General features: G+C 42.3%; 1 protein-coding gene across 2 annotated transcripts in view; it reads left to right on the top strand.

Annotated features, from left to right (window-relative positions):
• Window positions 1-896: 896 nt before the first annotated feature.
• The window catches only part of LOC127644875 (collagen alpha-1(XI) chain-like), a 113,816-nt gene continuing 96,688 nt past the window's right edge, over window positions 897-18,024 (top strand). For both annotated transcript variants that reach the window (XM_052128282.1, XM_052128283.1), the window contains exons 1-4: window positions 897-1,263; window positions 8,357-8,521; window positions 9,615-9,828; window positions 13,951-14,113. In XM_052128282.1, coding sequence (XP_051984242.1) covers window positions 1,155-1,263; window positions 8,357-8,521; window positions 9,615-9,828; window positions 13,951-14,113 — 651 coding nt within the window. In that variant the 5' untranslated portion in view covers window positions 897-1,154. The remainder of the gene's footprint in view (window positions 1,264-8,356; window positions 8,522-9,614; window positions 9,829-13,950; window positions 14,114-18,024) is intronic.

The following is an 18,024-nucleotide window of genomic DNA, read 5'->3' as shown; positions in this document are numbered from 1 at the left end:
CAGGGGAAAACCAATCATAAAAAGAAACTACAGAGGACTACAAAAACCAAACAGGAAACAGGAACTAAACTAAACTTCAAAATAACAGCACAAAAACAAAAGACAACAGTGAACATGACAAATATCTGGTAGAAATTCCAACTGGGCCATGCAGTCTCATCTGTAGACCTCATATAGTGATGGTATCTTTTCTGGCTTTCACTACTTCTTTAGGAATTTTAAATGAGATACGTCAGGCCAACATTGGCAAAAAAATAAAATAAAATAAATTTGCTCTCTTTAAAAGATCAATTTCCTGAGACTACAGACTACAATTATACATGAAAATTGCCATCACACCAGTTAAGTTTAAATAGTGTCTTTCCTGCTATATACATTAACCTAAAAAAACTAAACAAAATACACAACAACAAATATAAAGAATATCCATATTGCCAAATAGTCACAATTAATAAGAGGAAAGTCAATTAGTGATACAGAGCAACAAGATAATAATAATAATAATAATAATAATAATAATAATAATAATAATAATACAAAAGTAAAATTATATCATCATCAAAAAAGAAAGAAAGAAAAATAAAGAGAGTAATTCTGTGCAAAATATAGTCCTCAATCTTAGCACTGCAATGGTCATTACAGGATGCATTTTAAGGATGATAATCCAGGGGATAGATGTGACTCTCCTCCATTAAACCGGTTTCCCCATCATCATCATCATCATCATCATCTTCATCTCTATGTTGCATGATGCCTTAGAGTAGGTATCCCCATGCTCTGAATTTTCGGTGAACAGTGTAAAACTTTTGAAGCTCTCATTAAAATAATGGGCGGACCTTTCCAAGGCTGCAGATTTTCCCGTGTTAATTTATTTTTCCTCACTGGTCAGGTTTAGGCCACATGTCCAACCCTCCAAAAGACTTTAGCTCTTCGGGGAACAAATGGGTTTCCCTTTTTTTCATGAGAGCCCGTTTACCTTCAGTCTGAGTCTACTGGGCGGAGAGAGCAAGGAGTTTGTTCACGAAGAATCAAGTTGATTTTTTTTTTTTTAGCTCATGGCAGTGCAGAAAACATAAATAACAATAATCTGGATTGTGGAAGGGAACGAATACGAAAATAAAACGCACGTTTAAACACAGTTGAGGGCGCCGGCCATGGATAAGGAAAGGTGGTCCACAAGATGGAAAACGAAAAAGTGGAACTCCGCTATAACTGTATTCATCAGTTTAGCATTTGTCCTACAGGCAGCAGATGTGAGCGCAGGTAAGAAAAAAGTGGCATTCCAATGATGCCAGCCTTCTATATATATAAACGTAGGCTACTAGAAGTATTCAAATGTGGTGCGCTTTAAAATATTGAAGGGATGAGTAGCATTTATTGGCTGTCTCAAACACTTCTGAGGTGACTAGACAGCATTTTGCGCATCATACAAAAGCCGCATTCCATAAAAAAAGAAATGAAAGATAAAGCAGGTCACAAAGTTTTGAGACACAGCAATACAGTTGATTATAAATTGTAGAGTAAAGGGCACATCAGCAACTTTGTCATCAATTAATTCTGCCAGCGCACTTCATTGGTATCCTCATCATGCATACACGATACATGTGTATATGGACAGAAAACTGGACATGGAAGAGTCCCAGCCGTGTGTTGTACAGCGTAGTATATATATATATATATATATATATATATATATATATATATATATATATATATATACTACGCTGTACAACATTAAATCCCTTAAATTAGAAGCCTATTTCAGAAAACTACGTGTATTACGTGCAATGTGTTTTTTCTCTTAACAACATTACACAAATGTGCTATTTAATATCAAAAGCCTCATTTGGCATTGTTAAATTACATGTCCATTTCTGCATCAGTAAAGAATAAACAAAAGTTTATTTTGCAAAATCTACAGTAATTCAAATAATAATAGTAGGCTAATAATAATAATAATATAGAAACTGTTTATAGCAGTTACAGTCTCACAATCTTTCCTAAAGTGGAAACCTTTATATTTGACCTGATGATAATCTTGGAAACTGCAGTACCAGTGATACACTGAGTCAGATTAGGACATTTTATTGCTCATGCTTGAGACACCCTTTCTCCACATTATACAGTACACCGTAGTTCCTATCTATAATAGGTTTAGTCTTCTACAGCATCTTGTGCCCAAAGGAAGAGGCAAAATTTCAGCTCTCATATGCTTCAGCCTCACCTTTATGGTGGTCTCAAATGGCAAATTATGTTTATACATGTTTGTCTTTATTTTAAGATTTCAAGTTGTTCTTCTATACTGTGATCAAATACAGAAATGGCTTTAATCTGTAAAGGGATGTCAAATGCATGAAATGCTGATTGCCATATCAAATATGTAACATACCTCTTTCAAAATGGCTTCCTGATTATGTCTTCACCACATTGCTACTCGGTAGGCCATAGTTCGAATGTGGTGTGTTTTGAAAGCTAGCCTTTACATTTATGGGGTTAATAATAACAATTAAGTGAGTCTCTGGCCACAACTGCTAGGTTATCCAATTCTGGAACCAATGAGGAAGGCTGAAATTGTATGGTCATATGATGCTGATGATGCACAAATGCTAGAGCAGGATCCTATTTGCATTGTGTGGTATTTGGCATGGTATGGACTGTCATCAGCTGCTGAGACATTTTATTGATTGTTATGATTTTTCTTAACTGACTAGTTCTGCACTGGTATTGTTGTACTTTGAAAGCGCATTTCACATGTATTTAACAGTATTTTGAAATTCTGGCCTGTCTGCTAGATTTCTTCAAGCTTTTTAAGCCATTTTAGAGGCTGAATCACCCAGATGAATGCTAAATTATTTTCATTTTGCTTTGAGAAGTCAGCCTTGTCATTATCCATGACACTGGCTCCCCCCAGGAAGAATAAATGGAATAAATGGAAAATAATATCAAATAGTTGTATTCCAGCACTTTTTTAATTTGGAAGTGCATTAGGAGTATTCTGAGCTTATTTGCTGCCATAATGGATTTGGGATACAGATTTTGTTTTTTTAAGAGCTTCTGTGAGAGTGGGGTCCTGTGGCAGCCAATTCTACACATCTGGAATATATGAGGCCTTTAGGTATGCAGTAATGCTGAGAGGCATTCAGAAGAGCACAAAGAGACCTTTAGTTGAGAGTTTAGAAAAGAAAAAACAGTAGCACAGAATTTTAGAAAAAAGACTCATAAGAGTTACAGACTATTAACCTCTTATTTAAGGGTTTGGATGCCTATTAGTCAGGCATTTTTGCTTGATCTCATTCAGAATGATAAAGCAGAGAGATGCTCTTTGTTTTGTCAGTGGGGTTACACCAAATGGAAACTCTCCACAGACTGATATGACAAAGCACATTAAGACCTCACCGCACCATTAAACTCACAAGGATGTAGACACACTGATCTTGTGTGCAGTTGTTTTAATGTTATCAAGGAAGTTAAAATGACAATTCAACAACAAAAAAGAGAAATAAAATTCTGTCACCTTCATTTACTCATCCTCATGTTAGACAGCCTCAGTCACCATTCACATTCATTGCATCATTTTTTTTTTCCACACAATGAAAGTGAATGTTGAATGAGGCTGTCAGATGCTAACATTCTGCTAACGTCTATCTCTCTATCTCCTTTTTTTTTTTTGTTCCATTGAAGAACTAACCCTTTAAGCTCTTCCAGCAAAACATTCCAGGTGTTCTGTAATAAGCAAAGATTCATCCTTACACGGAATCATACACCTAAAAAAGAGAGAGAGAATAGAGGGTAAATATAATGCCTGTGTCTTAGTGTCAGTGTAAAATAAAAAACAAATTTGTGCCTATAGTTTCAGTGAGTTAGGTGTTGGTTGGTGGTACATTGAGGCAAAGTTTTTTGCTAGCTGTGCCATGCCGACACCATAATGTGTTCCGCATGCGCAGTAATCCTAAAAAACACTCTGGCCACATATGTGGAACAGGAACTACTGGATCAGCTCTTCCTGCATACTCCTGGCATATGGTTACAGACAATAATGTCAAAAGAGCTGTCACATTTAACTCCCGTACTTTTTCATATTTGCTCTGTTAAACACAAATTTGCAGGATATGTCAGAATATTGAACAGTAAGAACTTTCAAAGGGGGTAAATTTTACTTAAAATGTAAAATATATATATATATTTTATTCCCTGTCTTTCCCTCCAAATTTCCCTCTATTCCCTGTCTTTCCCTCCAAAATGGTCTGCATTTGACCTTTACAACAGAATATAATAGTAAACATTTCAGTTGTATTTGGTGCTTCACCCCTTCAATCAGCCATTTTTAATTTGTGTTGTCATAAATGAAAATCACAATGACAAATAAAGAGGCTGGTCATATAGAATTAAGGGCAAATGTCAATGGGAATCATCCATGGTGGTTTGGATGTGACATTACACCCTGAGTTGTTAAAATAGTCTTTTATTATTATTAACTATTATTCTGCCCTTTATATAAAAAAAAATACCATTATGTGTGGCTGTGATGAACAAATGTCTGTGTGCATTTTCTCACAAATGAATTTCCTCACCCTGCATATTTTATAAAGGTTTCACTGGTTTTATAATGCCTCATAATGCACAGTGTTATAGGGCTAACCTATGACAAGTTAAAAAAAAGACATCAGTATAATTCTCCTCAAGTGCTTTCCCAGGTTTAGTTGATTGGGACATGGTGGAAAATGAGTCCTTTTGTGATGTCAAACCATGTGAAAATAAAATCCTGTTTGAAATCTCTGTCGAAATCCACTCTAGAGTAATGAGTCTTAGCATCATGTCATTCTTGGGTGTATGGTTTATTTTTTTAAGCGCTTTGAAAGAGATACTTCCTGCCTGCTGCCTAACCAGCAGACAAATATATCCAGTTGACCTGACTCTAAAGTATTTGTAGTCTCTGGTGGCGGGGAAGTCGAAATAGGAGTATTTATGTGCTAGTTATCTGTTCAGCCTCTGATCCTGTTCCCTTTAATATCCCCAGAGTTTCAATGACCAATTCTGTAGCTTTCAGTTTGAGTTCACAAAATTCAGAATCCTCAACCAGCTCAATGTTCGTGGTTCATTTGTGTCTCATGGCTACAAAGTTGTGTACAGATGTAAGATAGTTTTGACACTGATGGATGTAAGTAGCCCAACTGATACTCTGAAAATCCTTATGTTCCTGACCTTGTGTGGAGTTGAGCTGCTCGTAAAGTCTGGGTCTTACTGAGCTGCCATAACTGTAGAGGAGCAGTGACCAGCACCAGTGACTTTTACTGGGGGGGGTTCATTATCTCTACTGGATACTTTTTCATATCATTACCGTGTCGCTCAGGTTTCTCATAAAAGGACAATTGCTTCATTGGCAGTCACCATAGATGTGCATGGCTGGGAATTAGATGTGGTAAAACTGTCAGTCAACATTAGTATTGACACAATATGACACAACAAAGGGAGATTTTATGGGAATGTAACTGTTCATGTTCAAGTCAATAGACAGCAACATGCGGCTAATAAATGTCCTCACTTGTTGGAGGATAATTGACTCTAGATATACTGACCAAACACAGTGAACACGTTTACATGCACTTAAGAAAATGGTTTATACCAGGTTTTAGCAGAAAGCGGCATTCTGAAACATCATGTAAACAAGAACGTTGATTTCCTTAAACCATTTAACGGATTAAGAGAAAGCGTTTTAACACACCTAGATTTCTCTCGGAGAACCCGTCTTAATTTAGCCATGTAAGCGCAAAAGCAATGTTCTGATGGGTGTTTGAAGAGTGCGCGCGCGTGGAACTGACTGGGATAACAAACGTCATAGGATGGAGCCAAAAATATGTCAACACAGCGGAAAGAATTCAACATTTCTGGAAGTACAGAGGGAAAATCACACAAAATAAATTATACACATTGTATATGTACATGCTGGCCATTGTACATGCTGGCCATGATAGTAAGTTAGGAAAACAAACACAGCAACAACTCTATATCTGGAAATAAAGTGATTCAACAGAGGGCAGTGGTGTCTTCTTCAGATGCCATGTGTGTTATTTGCACAAGCGTCACAGGAAAATTATGTGGCTGTGGAGAAAGCTGCTTACTGGCATAGCCGCATGTATGTGGTAAAGAGTTTGCCGCTTAAACTGAGCATGTAAACAGGAATGCTGTTTTCTAGCAATAAGCCGCTTTCTGGTGGCATGTAAACATAGTCAGTGTTACTGAGGTTATCACTTAAGGAAGTATAAGGACAAGTAAGCTCTTTTTCATGAGGGAGATAAGTATAATTGAGGTTAACAATACTGCCTCACAGGTTTCAAACTTGGATATTGTAGGCCTAATACAAATACATAATTACCCAATTGTACTTGGAAGCAATTGTGAAAAGCAAATGTCACAATATTAAAACAAAAGTCTATCATCAATCAGCATAATATCCAAAGACATTTCCGCAATTTATAGAAGTATTATCATTGCTTTAGACCTTTGCCTTATTTAGCATTAGCCACTTTCTAACACAAATGTTGGCTATAAACTAATGGAAATTATGATAAAAATTGTTTTTTTGTTTTTTGCTTGATGTAATGAAGCTAATGATGCTAAGAAAAGGTCTTTACACACTGATCTTAATGCTGGGTTATCAGCTTTTCAAATCCCGCTTTTATCCCCGGCCCCGGGTATAGCAATGTTACACACTTGTAATTTTAAAAGGGGGGGTTAATACCGCTTTTAACCCTGGGTTATAAAAACCCTGCTCCAGATTTGCTCCACATTGCGGCGCTGAAGTTATACAGTTTAAATGCAGTGCAGATCCAGTGCTGGAATGTTGTTTAGCAATAGACAACAAATCATTTAATGCCTCAGTGCTTACTATTCCTCATTTAATACATAATGCTCATTGTGAATTCACAGAAACTTTCATGTGCTGTGTAAACTTTATGTCTTAGGGACATCTTTAAAATGTCGAACAGTGATGGCAAATGCAGTAACTGCTGTGACAGAAATCCTTTTGAGTGTGTTTTCGTGGTATGTTTCAGAAGACGAAAGCCAAACAGAACAGATATGCTTCTCGACATTTCCACAGATAAGCAGTTCCAATGATAAGCAGTTATTAACATAGTTTGAGTGCACTTAGTGAGCTGTATTTGTCCAATCATTGTTAGCTTCCTCTTAAAAAATAAAAAAATAGGAACATTAACCCAGGGTTTTAAATTTACAGTGTGAAATATTGAAACCTGAATACCCGGGATTCTTTTTTTTTTTTTTTAACTCAGGTGAAGCATATGAACAGTGTGAAACTTGAAACAAGATAACCCATAATTTAATTTACCCAGGTATAATGCTGCATTTCATTCCAAGTCAGATGTGGGATATTCCTACTTGATATCTCTGATCTCCGACCATTAAGGCATTCCATTGCCAGATGCTCGGAAGAAGACAAAACTGAATCATTCCCGTTAGCTTAGCAGGGGTTTGACTGTCACCAGTGACATCTCCTAGCAACCAAATTTATAAACAATGCTGCAACACTAGCATATGTGCTACTGATGTACAATTATCAAAAGAGAGTATAATTTCACTTGTTTATACACCTGTTTCTGCAGGAATTTGTTAAACAAGCTTTATTATCATGTAATGTAGTAACTTTGACACATTTATTGATATTAATTAATTGAATGTTTGTCACTTACTTTGTATATCTCCCTGGGTGCCGACTTGTTTTTCAGAAATTTCTGCAGTTTCCAAGTTGGAATTCTGACGTAAAGTGGCGTTACATTGCACTTTTCCTGGTAGGAAGCTGGAAAATCCAATTTTCCAAGTTGAATGGAATGCAGCATTAGAATGACCCATGGTTAACAATTTCAAGTGTGAACAAACTCAGCAACTTTTTTATTTGTGTCATTTTAGACTTATAGTGACACCTAGCGATGTGGATACAGCATCATTAAAAATCAAGTTTCAGTTGCCAATGCCATTGTAGAAATTCACTATTTACAGTCAAACATAATTAATTTATTAGTAGAGAGAAAGTGTCCAAAAAATAGGACAGTTACTGAGATTAAACTAGTATTATTGGCTGGTCATGCTATTCTGACATGGCAGCCTCCATGAGGAGACCCTCTCCATGTAGCATAAAACAATATTTAAAAGCTACTGATATGACTAGAGTCCTCATCTCATGTGCTCATGATTTTATTAATATGTTTCAAAATTATGATACATTTATTTTAATGAGCAAAACACTATTTAAAGCGCCTTTAAAGTTTGCTTACTTATGTTGTTACTGATGTTACAAACTGACAAAGTCCTTCATAATAGCACCCAATATTCTACCTCACAGCTGATCCAGTGGATGTGCTCAAGATCTTAGACTTTAAAAGTTCACCTGAAGGAGTGAAGAAAGCACAAGGCTTCTGCACCATCCGGAGAGGATCCAAACCAGATGTTGCCTACCGAGTGGACAAACGGGCTCAACTCAGCACCCCAACCAAACAGCTCTTCCCAGGTGAGTATGCATGAATTGCGCTAATCCATGTACACTCACAAGGCCATTAATCAGCTTTATATTTTGTGTATTAGATTTCCTTCACAAAGTGACATTTTAAGTAATTTCTTACTTCTCTTTGAAATTCATTCAACAGGAAGTGCATAATATTGCTGGACTCGTGGACTGTCTCAGTTAAATGCATTTCGAGAAACAGAAATCTTTTTGATAGTATTTTCACTGCATTGGCTACTGTTTAGACCAATGTTATGCTTGCTGATTCATCCACTACTAGTAAAACATACCATAAGCGAAAAGATTAAAATACTGATAAGTGCTTGGAAATGTGTAGTCTTGTGATATTCACAAGTCAAGGTTGTGTATAAAACAAAATTCTTACAGTATATTGACATGGAAATGCTAAACAATGAAGTTAAAACAAATCCAAATGGTCATAATTTTGGTCAATGCATAGTATAGATTTATGAATAGGATGTTGAAGTCTCTAATTGTTTGCTCACTCTCAAACTACATACACATTTACCAAGTTGAGTCCAAACTTGGACCTTATATTCTGTGTGTGTTGGGTATATTCCAAATTGGCCAGACCACTAAGGGTACTGAGGCACAAAACATATGAAGATTAAATTAACAGTTAATTTTTGGCTGAAATAAAATGACCTCCAAACATTTTGGTTTTAGGGCTGGAAATTTCAGCTCAATGGTATGTTTACAGAAAGAAATCTCCTGCAAGGATGGCAAAGGGAACAACCTTTCAGAGGCTTGTCACTCTGAAGATCAGGCTGTAGTTTGAGCTGAAGTTCCAATCCAGTGCTTATACAACCAGTTTCATTTCAACTGACGCCTTGTAAACTTAATGTGGTAACACAAAAGACAAATTGTTTCAGACTTATTTAAACCATGTCCTACAAAGGATGTTGGGGAGGGACTGTTGTAAAAGGGCTATTGTATATTCCAAGGGACATTTGGATGTCAGTACAGTATGTTGATATACTGTAGTTTTTGCTAATTTCACCCATGAAAAGAAAGACAAGCTTATGAATCACCAACAACAGCTGATATTTAACCCACATTCCCTTTCCTGTGTGTTTAGAAGGCGTATTCCCTCAGGATTTCTCCATTCTTATGACTATCAAACCCAAGGCAGGAACGCAATCCTTCCTGTTGTCGTTATACAACGAGCAGGGCATCCAGCAGCTGGGTGTGGAGGTGGGCCGCTCTCCGATCTTATTGTATGAGGATCAGCATGGGAAGCCCGCTCCTGAGGATTATCCCCTGTTCCGTGCCATAAACCTAGCAGATGGAAAGCAAGTTGACTCTTTTACATATATTCTTAATCTATGTATAATTCAAGGGAATAATTCCAGGAGTATGCGCATGCTGTGTATTCAAAGACGCGCAGTTAGAAAAATAAGGCTGCGTGAGTTCAGTGCTTGAGCACTCTGCTGATGACGAGAATTGCATAATTGTTTAAATTCACATAAAGAATTGCTTCTTGTATGTGAATGCTCAGTCATCTGACCGAAGTATACTTTGGGCTTTACACCAATTATTCTTTATAAGCCGCCAATTTGTTTGGTCTTGTCAATGCCATAAACAACTTTCCTTAATTGGGGTGAGGTCATAAACTGTTTTAAAGGAAAATCTGATCGACACACCTAGATTTTTGCCCATTAGCTGATTTTACATTGCATTAAAACATATATTTAACACATGTTCTTAGCGGACTTATCCAGTGTACACAAATGTTGTGTGCATGCCTGTTTTCATCTCAAAAGCAGAGAATATAGCCTAGCCGATGATTTCAAATCTCATTTAAACAGTGTCGTTACGCTGACATATTTTTGGAAATAGCTGATAGTTGGTAGTTATCAGCATACTGGTTTGCAAGTAAACGCTCATTGTCATCTGTCTATTTGTGTATTTATTGATTTTTGTGTAATGTATACATTAGATACAATTAAAACAGAGAAGTTGTCTGTGAGTTTAATGACTTAAGCTGCAATATGCTCTTACAGTGTCATACCTGCTTGCCAAAATTTAAGTAGACAATGTGGACTTTTAATATTTAGCCACATGTAACCAATGCAGCAAAGCTAAACATTTACTTCAAAATTAAATGCGAACGTCAGTAAGCTTCTGTGTTTTTGATTATCCACATTGATTTTGGAAGTGATAAAAACAAATGGTTCATTGTCACATTTCAAGCACTGAATTTTTTTTAAATTTGTATTTATATTTGTAAATTGAGGAAACAAATATCGTTAAACAAAAGCTGGCTTGTGAAATATTTATAGTAGATTTAATGTGACAGGCAACACTGAAAAGAAGCCTTCTAAAAAAATGGCACTGGCAGAGAGAGTTCTGTTTGTACTTTCTTGAAAGAGGTCTTGTTTAGGAACATTCAATTACCAATCCAAACCACCCAAAAGGCAGGCAGTTTTCTCAATGTAAAGAAGCAAACATGTTTTAGATATGCAAGAGAAAGGAGACAGTAACATAAACGTCTAGGTTACGGATGTAACCTCCGTTCCCTGATAGAGGGAACGATACAATGTCTCATTCCCTGATAGAGGGAACGAGACATTGTATCGAAGAAGCGACACTAGGGGTCTCTCTTGAGCGCCGAATATAGTGGGAATACAGTGGGAACTGCCCAAGGGAGATGCGGGTCTGCTCGTAAGGGGACCATACTGCGGAAAATACACAAACGGGGAAAGTCCACGTAGGAGCCCTGACCTGTGGAGCACCTATTCCAGTACAGGGTAGATCTGAGTACCCCCAGTGGATTGGGTCGGCAAATTCCTCCGCTGAATTGCGGACCCAGGGCTAGGGAGGAGTCATCCAGGGAGCCGAGTGTTTGGGATCGCCTGGGGGAAAAAGCACACGGTTTTACCTCAACCAAGGGAAAGGGTGCTAGGTGCAAGCGATCCACCCGGTCAGTCCGTCAGCGTGTTACCGAGTTCTACTGGCTCGGACCTGAGAAAACACAGGACGAAACTGACACTACCCTGAGATTGTAAAATCTCTGCTCTGCATATGTCTGCCAGGGAGATGCCTCTGGCTAGTGCCCATTAGGACGCAACACTCCTTGTTGAGTGTGTTCGGACCTGCAAGGGGGGGGCAAGGCCTGGGTGCGATAGGTCAATGAAATGGCATCCACCACCCAGTGGGAGAGCCTCTGTTTGGAGACAGCGTTCCCTTTCTGCTGTCCACCAAAGCAGACAAAGAGCTGCTTAGAACGTCTAAAGCTCTGCGTGTGGTCCAAATAGGTACGCAAAGCACGTACCGGACACAGCAATGAAGGGGCTGGGTCTGCCTCCTCCCGGGGCAGCGCTTGCAGGTTCACTACCTGGTCTCTGAAGGGCATGGTAGGAACCTTGGGCACGTAGCCCGGCCGCGGTCTTAGGATCACATGTGTGTCTTCCGGACTGAACTCCAGGCAAGTGTCGCTGACAGAGAACGCTTGCAGGTCCCCGACCCTCTTGATGGAGGCGAGTGCCAGTCGAGCCGGGCCGTCTTTAGGGAGAGGGTCCTGAGTCCAACTGATTCTATCGGCTCAAATTGGGGTCTCTGAAGGCCCAAGAGGACCACTGAGAGATCCCAGGAGGGGAACAGGCTTGGCCGGGAACAGGCTTGGCCTCTTAGGAACCTGATAATCAAGTCGTGCTTACCCAAAGACTTGCCGTCTACTGCGTCATGGTGGGCTGCAATAGCAGCTACATACACCTTCAAGGTGGACGAGGACAGCCTCCCCTCCAACCTCTCCTGCAGAAATGAGAGCACTGACCTGACTGCGCACCTTTGTGTGTTTTTGGCCTGAGAAGAACATCAATTTGCGAACAAGCACCACTTTAGGGCGTAAAGTTGCCTGGTAGAAGGGGCTCTGGCTTGGTTTATCGTGTCTACGTTGGCAGGTGGTAGATCAGCTAGATTTTCCGCGTCCCGTCCAGGGGCCAGACGTGGAGGTTCCAGAGGTCTGGGTGCGGATGCCAGAGCATGCCCCGTCCCTGAGAAAGAAGGTCTTTCCTCAGGGGAATTTGCCAGGGAGGGGCTGTTGCGAGGAGTTCGAGGTCCGAGAACCAAGCCCTGGTGGGCCAATAGGGAGCCACTATAGTGACTTTTTCCTCGTCCTCCCTGACCTAGCACAGCACCTGTCATTGAGACTGAGTCTAACTCAATGCCGAGAAAAGAGATGCTCTGAACCGGGGTGAGCTTGCTCTTTTCCCAGTTGACCTGAAGCCCTAAGCCTTTGAGGTGCCTGAGCACCTGGTCCCTGTGGGCGCATAGTATCTCTCGGGAGTGGGCCAAGATGAGCCAGTCGTCAAGGTAGTTGAGTATGCGGATGCCGGCTTCTCGGGTGGGGCAAGGGCTGACACCGCGACCTTTATAAAGACGCTAGGGGACAGGGACATGCTGAAGATACCTCCCGAATTTTTAACAAAACACTCTTTCCAGGGGCAAACTGCACTGCCGTGCAGAGAAGGAGAAAGCTGCTGAAGTGTGCCGTAGATCCAACAGCAGTATCGCTCAGAGGTAGAGTAACAGGTGTGTGACTCGCAGCTCGCTGCATACACGACCATCGGCTCCGAAAAAAATTTCGGAATGAAACAGACACATTACCCCGCCTTTATACCCGTATGTCCGGGGGCGGGATTCTCATTGGCCTTTTTTATAGATCAGACGTATATTCGGCCCTCAAGAGAGACCCCTAGTGTCGCTTCTTCGACACAGCGTCGAAGTGATCGACAGACGGGGAACTGCATGGCCAAAAGTGTGTGGACAACCCCTTAAAATTAACAGGTTTGGCCCCTTGATCCCAGTGAAGACTTAATGCTACAGGATTCAATGACATTCCATAAAGAAAAAAAATTCTTACCATAAGGCAACAGTTTCTAGCTATAAGTGTTATAAGTGGGCACTTAGGGCCAACAAAGTGTGGTAATGTTTTATATACAGTATATATTTTAAAAGCTGCAAGTAAGATTCTGTTATGGTTCACTTAGGAGTTAGGGGGATTAGTCTTGGATTGTGGGGGCCTCCAAGTAGGAGGGCCCCCATAGGGCCCCCATATGATCAGAAACAGCCCTGGTTTGGGCCCCTGTGTTGTACAGAGTCTGGTGAGGCTGGACATGACTGGCCCCCACAAAGCCCAGACTTGAACCCTATTGAACATCTGTGGGATCAATTGGAATGGTGACCATGAGCCAGGCCCCTTCACAAAACATCATTGCCTGACCTCACTGCTGCTCTTTAGTCTGAATGGGAATGGGGGGGGGCTATACCAGAAGAGTGAAATCACGTTCAACAAAGCAATTGTGTGGCATTTGGGTGTCCACTTACTTTTGGCCATATAGTGTATATCATGTTAAATAAAAAATCACTCTTTCTGTCTTTCCCTACTCAACCTCCTCATCTCTACCCAACAGATGGCATCGTGTGGCTATTAGCGTTGAGAAGAAGACCGTCACAATGATTGTGGACTGTAAGAAGAAGATCTCAAAACCACTCAGCAGAAGTGACCATGCAATCATTAACACTGATGGCATTGCTGTATTTGGTACCAGAATCCTGGACGAAGAAGTATTTGAGGTGAGAATTTTTTTTTTACAAAATCTGATAAATACTCCCTGCTGAAAAGACCAGTTTAGACCAACACAGATTTCAATGATAGTCCAGGTTGGTTTATACTAGTATGATTTGGTGCTGGTCTAGCTGGTGGACCAGCGTAGCTGTGCTGTTCACCAGCTGAAAATGCTGGTCAGCCACCATGGTCTTTCTTGTGAAGCTAGTTGATGAAGAAAATCTTGCTGATTAAACTATGAAAAGAGGCCTGGTTGGACACCAGCACACCAATATCTCATGCCAGACACCAGTGCCTAAACCATATGCTAGTGACAAGCAATGCTGGTCTTTTCAACAGGGTAGTGAATCCCAGTCATGTGTTTCTTTTCTCAAGAAAATCTGTAAACTGCATGTTTCTTTGAAAGTCAATCTGCATCATTAACAAGCACTGAGATGATAAAATGTGGAGCAATCTAGCTTTTACCAGCCTATTAGAGCAAGGATAGGAACTATGAAGCCATTATTACTCACTGTAATCTGGCTCAAATGATATTCTCACTGTTGAAGTGTGCCTCAAGTCAGTATATTTGAAGCAATGCAGGAAATTCCACACTGATTTGATTTACTGCCCATTCAGATGATGTTTGTCAAGAGCTGAAGCCTTTCCTTGCCCTCACAAATAATAGGCCATGTCAGTAGATTTTATTAGCCCATAAATCACTAATAGATGCTGAATACTTGTCAGTTTTTTCCAAATAAAAGATCACTTCATCCAGTTGATTTTAAATTAATGCACACTTTAAATTATGTGCCATGTTTGTTATATTAAAAGTACTGTAGGGAGAGCTGTTGAGACCAGTGTGAATTTCGTATGAACATAGCTTTTGCAGGTTGTGGTTGTTTTCCATTAAATGTACAGTCCAGAGAAAACTTCCATATAATGATACATCTTCCTTGATGTCAATGGTGACCAGAACTCAGAAGGTCCAAAAAGGACATAGGCAGCATAAAATTAACTCATATGAGACCACTGGTTAAATTTATATTTTTAGAAGCGATATGATAAGTGTGGGTCAACATTTGACCAGCCCCAATCAGTAGATGGCTGAATTTGATAGTGATAGTCACTTCCAAACCAGAATGGAGAAGTGAAAGTGAAAGTTTACATTTACAATATTGATCTGTTTTTCATCCACACCTATAATATCTCTTCTGAAGACATACATTTAACCACTGAAGTTTTATGGATTACTTTTATGCTTACTTTATGAGCTTTTTAGAGCTTCAAATTCTGGTCACCATTCACTTGCATGGTAAGGAATTAAAGAGCTCAGATATTCTTCTAAAAATCTTGATTTGTGTTCATCTGAATAAATAAAGTTATACACATCTGGGATGGCATGAGGGTGAGTACATGATGAAAGAACTTTCATTTTTGGATGAACTATACCTAAAAGGAGTTTATTTCAACCTTATCTAATCCTTAAGAAGTTTTATTGGTGTAACCTAATGTAGTTTAGTTGATTCAGACATGCTAAACAATATTTGTGACTTTACTCAAGCCAGTTAATTTAGATGTTCCCCTTCTGTCGCTCTCTCCACGTTGTGTCGGAGAAGCGACACTAGGGGTCTCTCTTGAGCGCCGATATTCACCTCTGACCTATTGAAAAGGGCCAATGAGAGTTGGCAGTCAGTATTTGCATACCCCGCCCCCGCATACGGGTATTTAAGCGGGGCAAATACGGACGTTTAGTCAGAAAATTTCTTCGGAGCCGATGGTCTGTCTGCAGTTTGCTGCGAGTTACACACCACTCAAACGTTCCTGTTTCCTCTGACGATCTGCATGCTGTTGGATCTTGACGGCGCACAACAGCGGCTTTCTCCTTCAAGCATTGCACGACGTGCATTGTTGCCCCTGAGCGCTTCGACAGCGCAGACACACACACACATTGTGTATTTAAAAGAACAATTTCTATTAAAAGAGTAATTTCTATAAAAGAGCAAAACACAGCGGCGTTGAACGTCCTTTTCAGGACGCGTCTTTTTCAAGATGCCCTTCCGCCCCTGTGTTGTTCCTGGATGCGGTAGAGTGCTCTCCGCTTCAGACGGCCACAGGCGCTGTCTCGTGTGTTTGGTGGTCATGGTCATGTTCTCACTGCGAGAACATGACCATGACCACGTTGCGGTCGCGGCTTGCTTTCAACAGAGAGCAAGCCACCCCAGCTGCACCCCGCATTGCTCCTTCTTCCCACGGGATTGAGGACGATGCAGTTGGCACTGGGGGCGCTTTGGGGGCGGCAGCGGGTGCAGTTTCGCGGGGTAGCCCCCCACGAACCTCCCGTTCCCCGACACGCTCGCTGGTCCCCGTCTACGCTCGCGGCGATAGCGGCTCGCCTCGCGGCCCGGCTGTCTATCCTCCCGAGCCCGAAGCAGATGAGCTCGCCGCTGCATCGAGAGTGTGATGTCTGATGCGGGACTCCTGACTGCGCCGGACCAGCAGGCCCAGGCTGAGGCCGACGCTCAGATGTCTGACATACTTTCCCGGGCCGCCGTGAGCTTGGGGTTGGATTGGAACCCTCCATCCTCCCCACAGCCTTCACGGTTGGATGACTGGTTCCTGGGGGCAGCGCACCGTTCGCGGCCTCGCATCCCCGGTCCCGTTTTCCCGGAGGTGCATGACGAGCTGGCGTCTAGGTGGAGAGCCCTGCTCTCCGCTCGTCTAGGTGCCACCCGCTCCACTCTCACCACCCTCGACGGCGGAGAGCGCCACGGATACGGGGCGATTCCCCAGGTCGATAGGGCAGTTGCGTACCATCTATGCCCCGGTAGCCCTACCTCCTGGCGTGGCCGCCCCGTACTCCCATCCAAGCCCTGTAGGACAACATCCTCGCTCAACGCGAAGGCCTACAGTGCGGCTGGACGCGCTGCCTCCGCCCTGCATGCGATGGCCCTCCTGCATGTCCACCAGGCCAAAGCACTCAGAAGCATGCGCGGGGGTGGACCTGATCCTGATGTGCTGCAGGAACTGCACTCAGCGACCGACCTCGCCCTGAGAGCGACGAAGGCCACAGCGCAGGCACTCGGACAGGCGATGGCCACCCTTGTGGTCCAGGAACGCCATCTCTGGCTCAATCTGGTCGAGATGCGTGAGGCTGACAAGAACCGCTTCCTGGACGCACCTGTCTCCCAGATTGGCCTTTTCGGCGACACCGTTGAGGACTTCGCCCAACAGTTCTCCGTGGTGAAGAAGCAGATGGAGGCCATCTCTCACATCATGCCCCGCCGCACACCTGCCGCTACGGGCCCTGCCCCGTCTGCTCGCCGAGGGCGTCCCCCTGCGGCGAAGAAACCAGCTCCTGCTCCACCCCAACCCGGGCCCAGCTCTCAGCCCTAGCGTCGAGCACCCCGCAGGCGGCGTATGCCCCCTGTCTCACGAACCCCCTCTAGGACCCAGAAGGCTCCCAAGCGTTCCTGAGACAGTCGACCCAGAGCCAAAGACGTTAGCTCCGGAGGTGGTAAGACCGCTCCGTCCCCGGTGGAGGGCCGGGTGGAGAATCCTTTGTTTTTCATTTGCCACACCCCTGACGGGGCTGTGGTACCCACATTCTCAATAAAAGAGCTATTTCCTTTGCCTCTAGGTCACCTGGCCCGCAAATGCCGTTCTCACGGCAATGTGCTTTCAGATTACGACAGTCCGGTACACCGGATGCGGCGATCCCGCCTTCCGCCTGCCCACGACTGTCCCCGGCCGGCCGGTTCAGGCGAGTCCAGAGGACGCCAACATCAGACCTCCTCCTCAGTCACAAACCCGCCCCTGCCGGTGCGCGGAGCAAGGTAAGTGCTTTGAGTCTATTCTCAGCACCTCAGCCTCAGGCCGCAACGAAGCCACCCGGCGATGCATTACCTGTTCCGCCCGCTCGCGAGGCCCCGCCGGTACG

Source organism: Xyrauchen texanus, chromosome 6 (genome assembly GCF_025860055.1).
Source record: "Xyrauchen texanus isolate HMW12.3.18 chromosome 6, RBS_HiC_50CHRs, whole genome shotgun sequence".
Classification (NCBI taxonomy): Eukaryota; Metazoa; Chordata; class Actinopteri; order Cypriniformes; family Catostomidae; genus Xyrauchen; species Xyrauchen texanus.
This window is presented reverse-complemented; position numbering and strand designations above follow the sequence as displayed.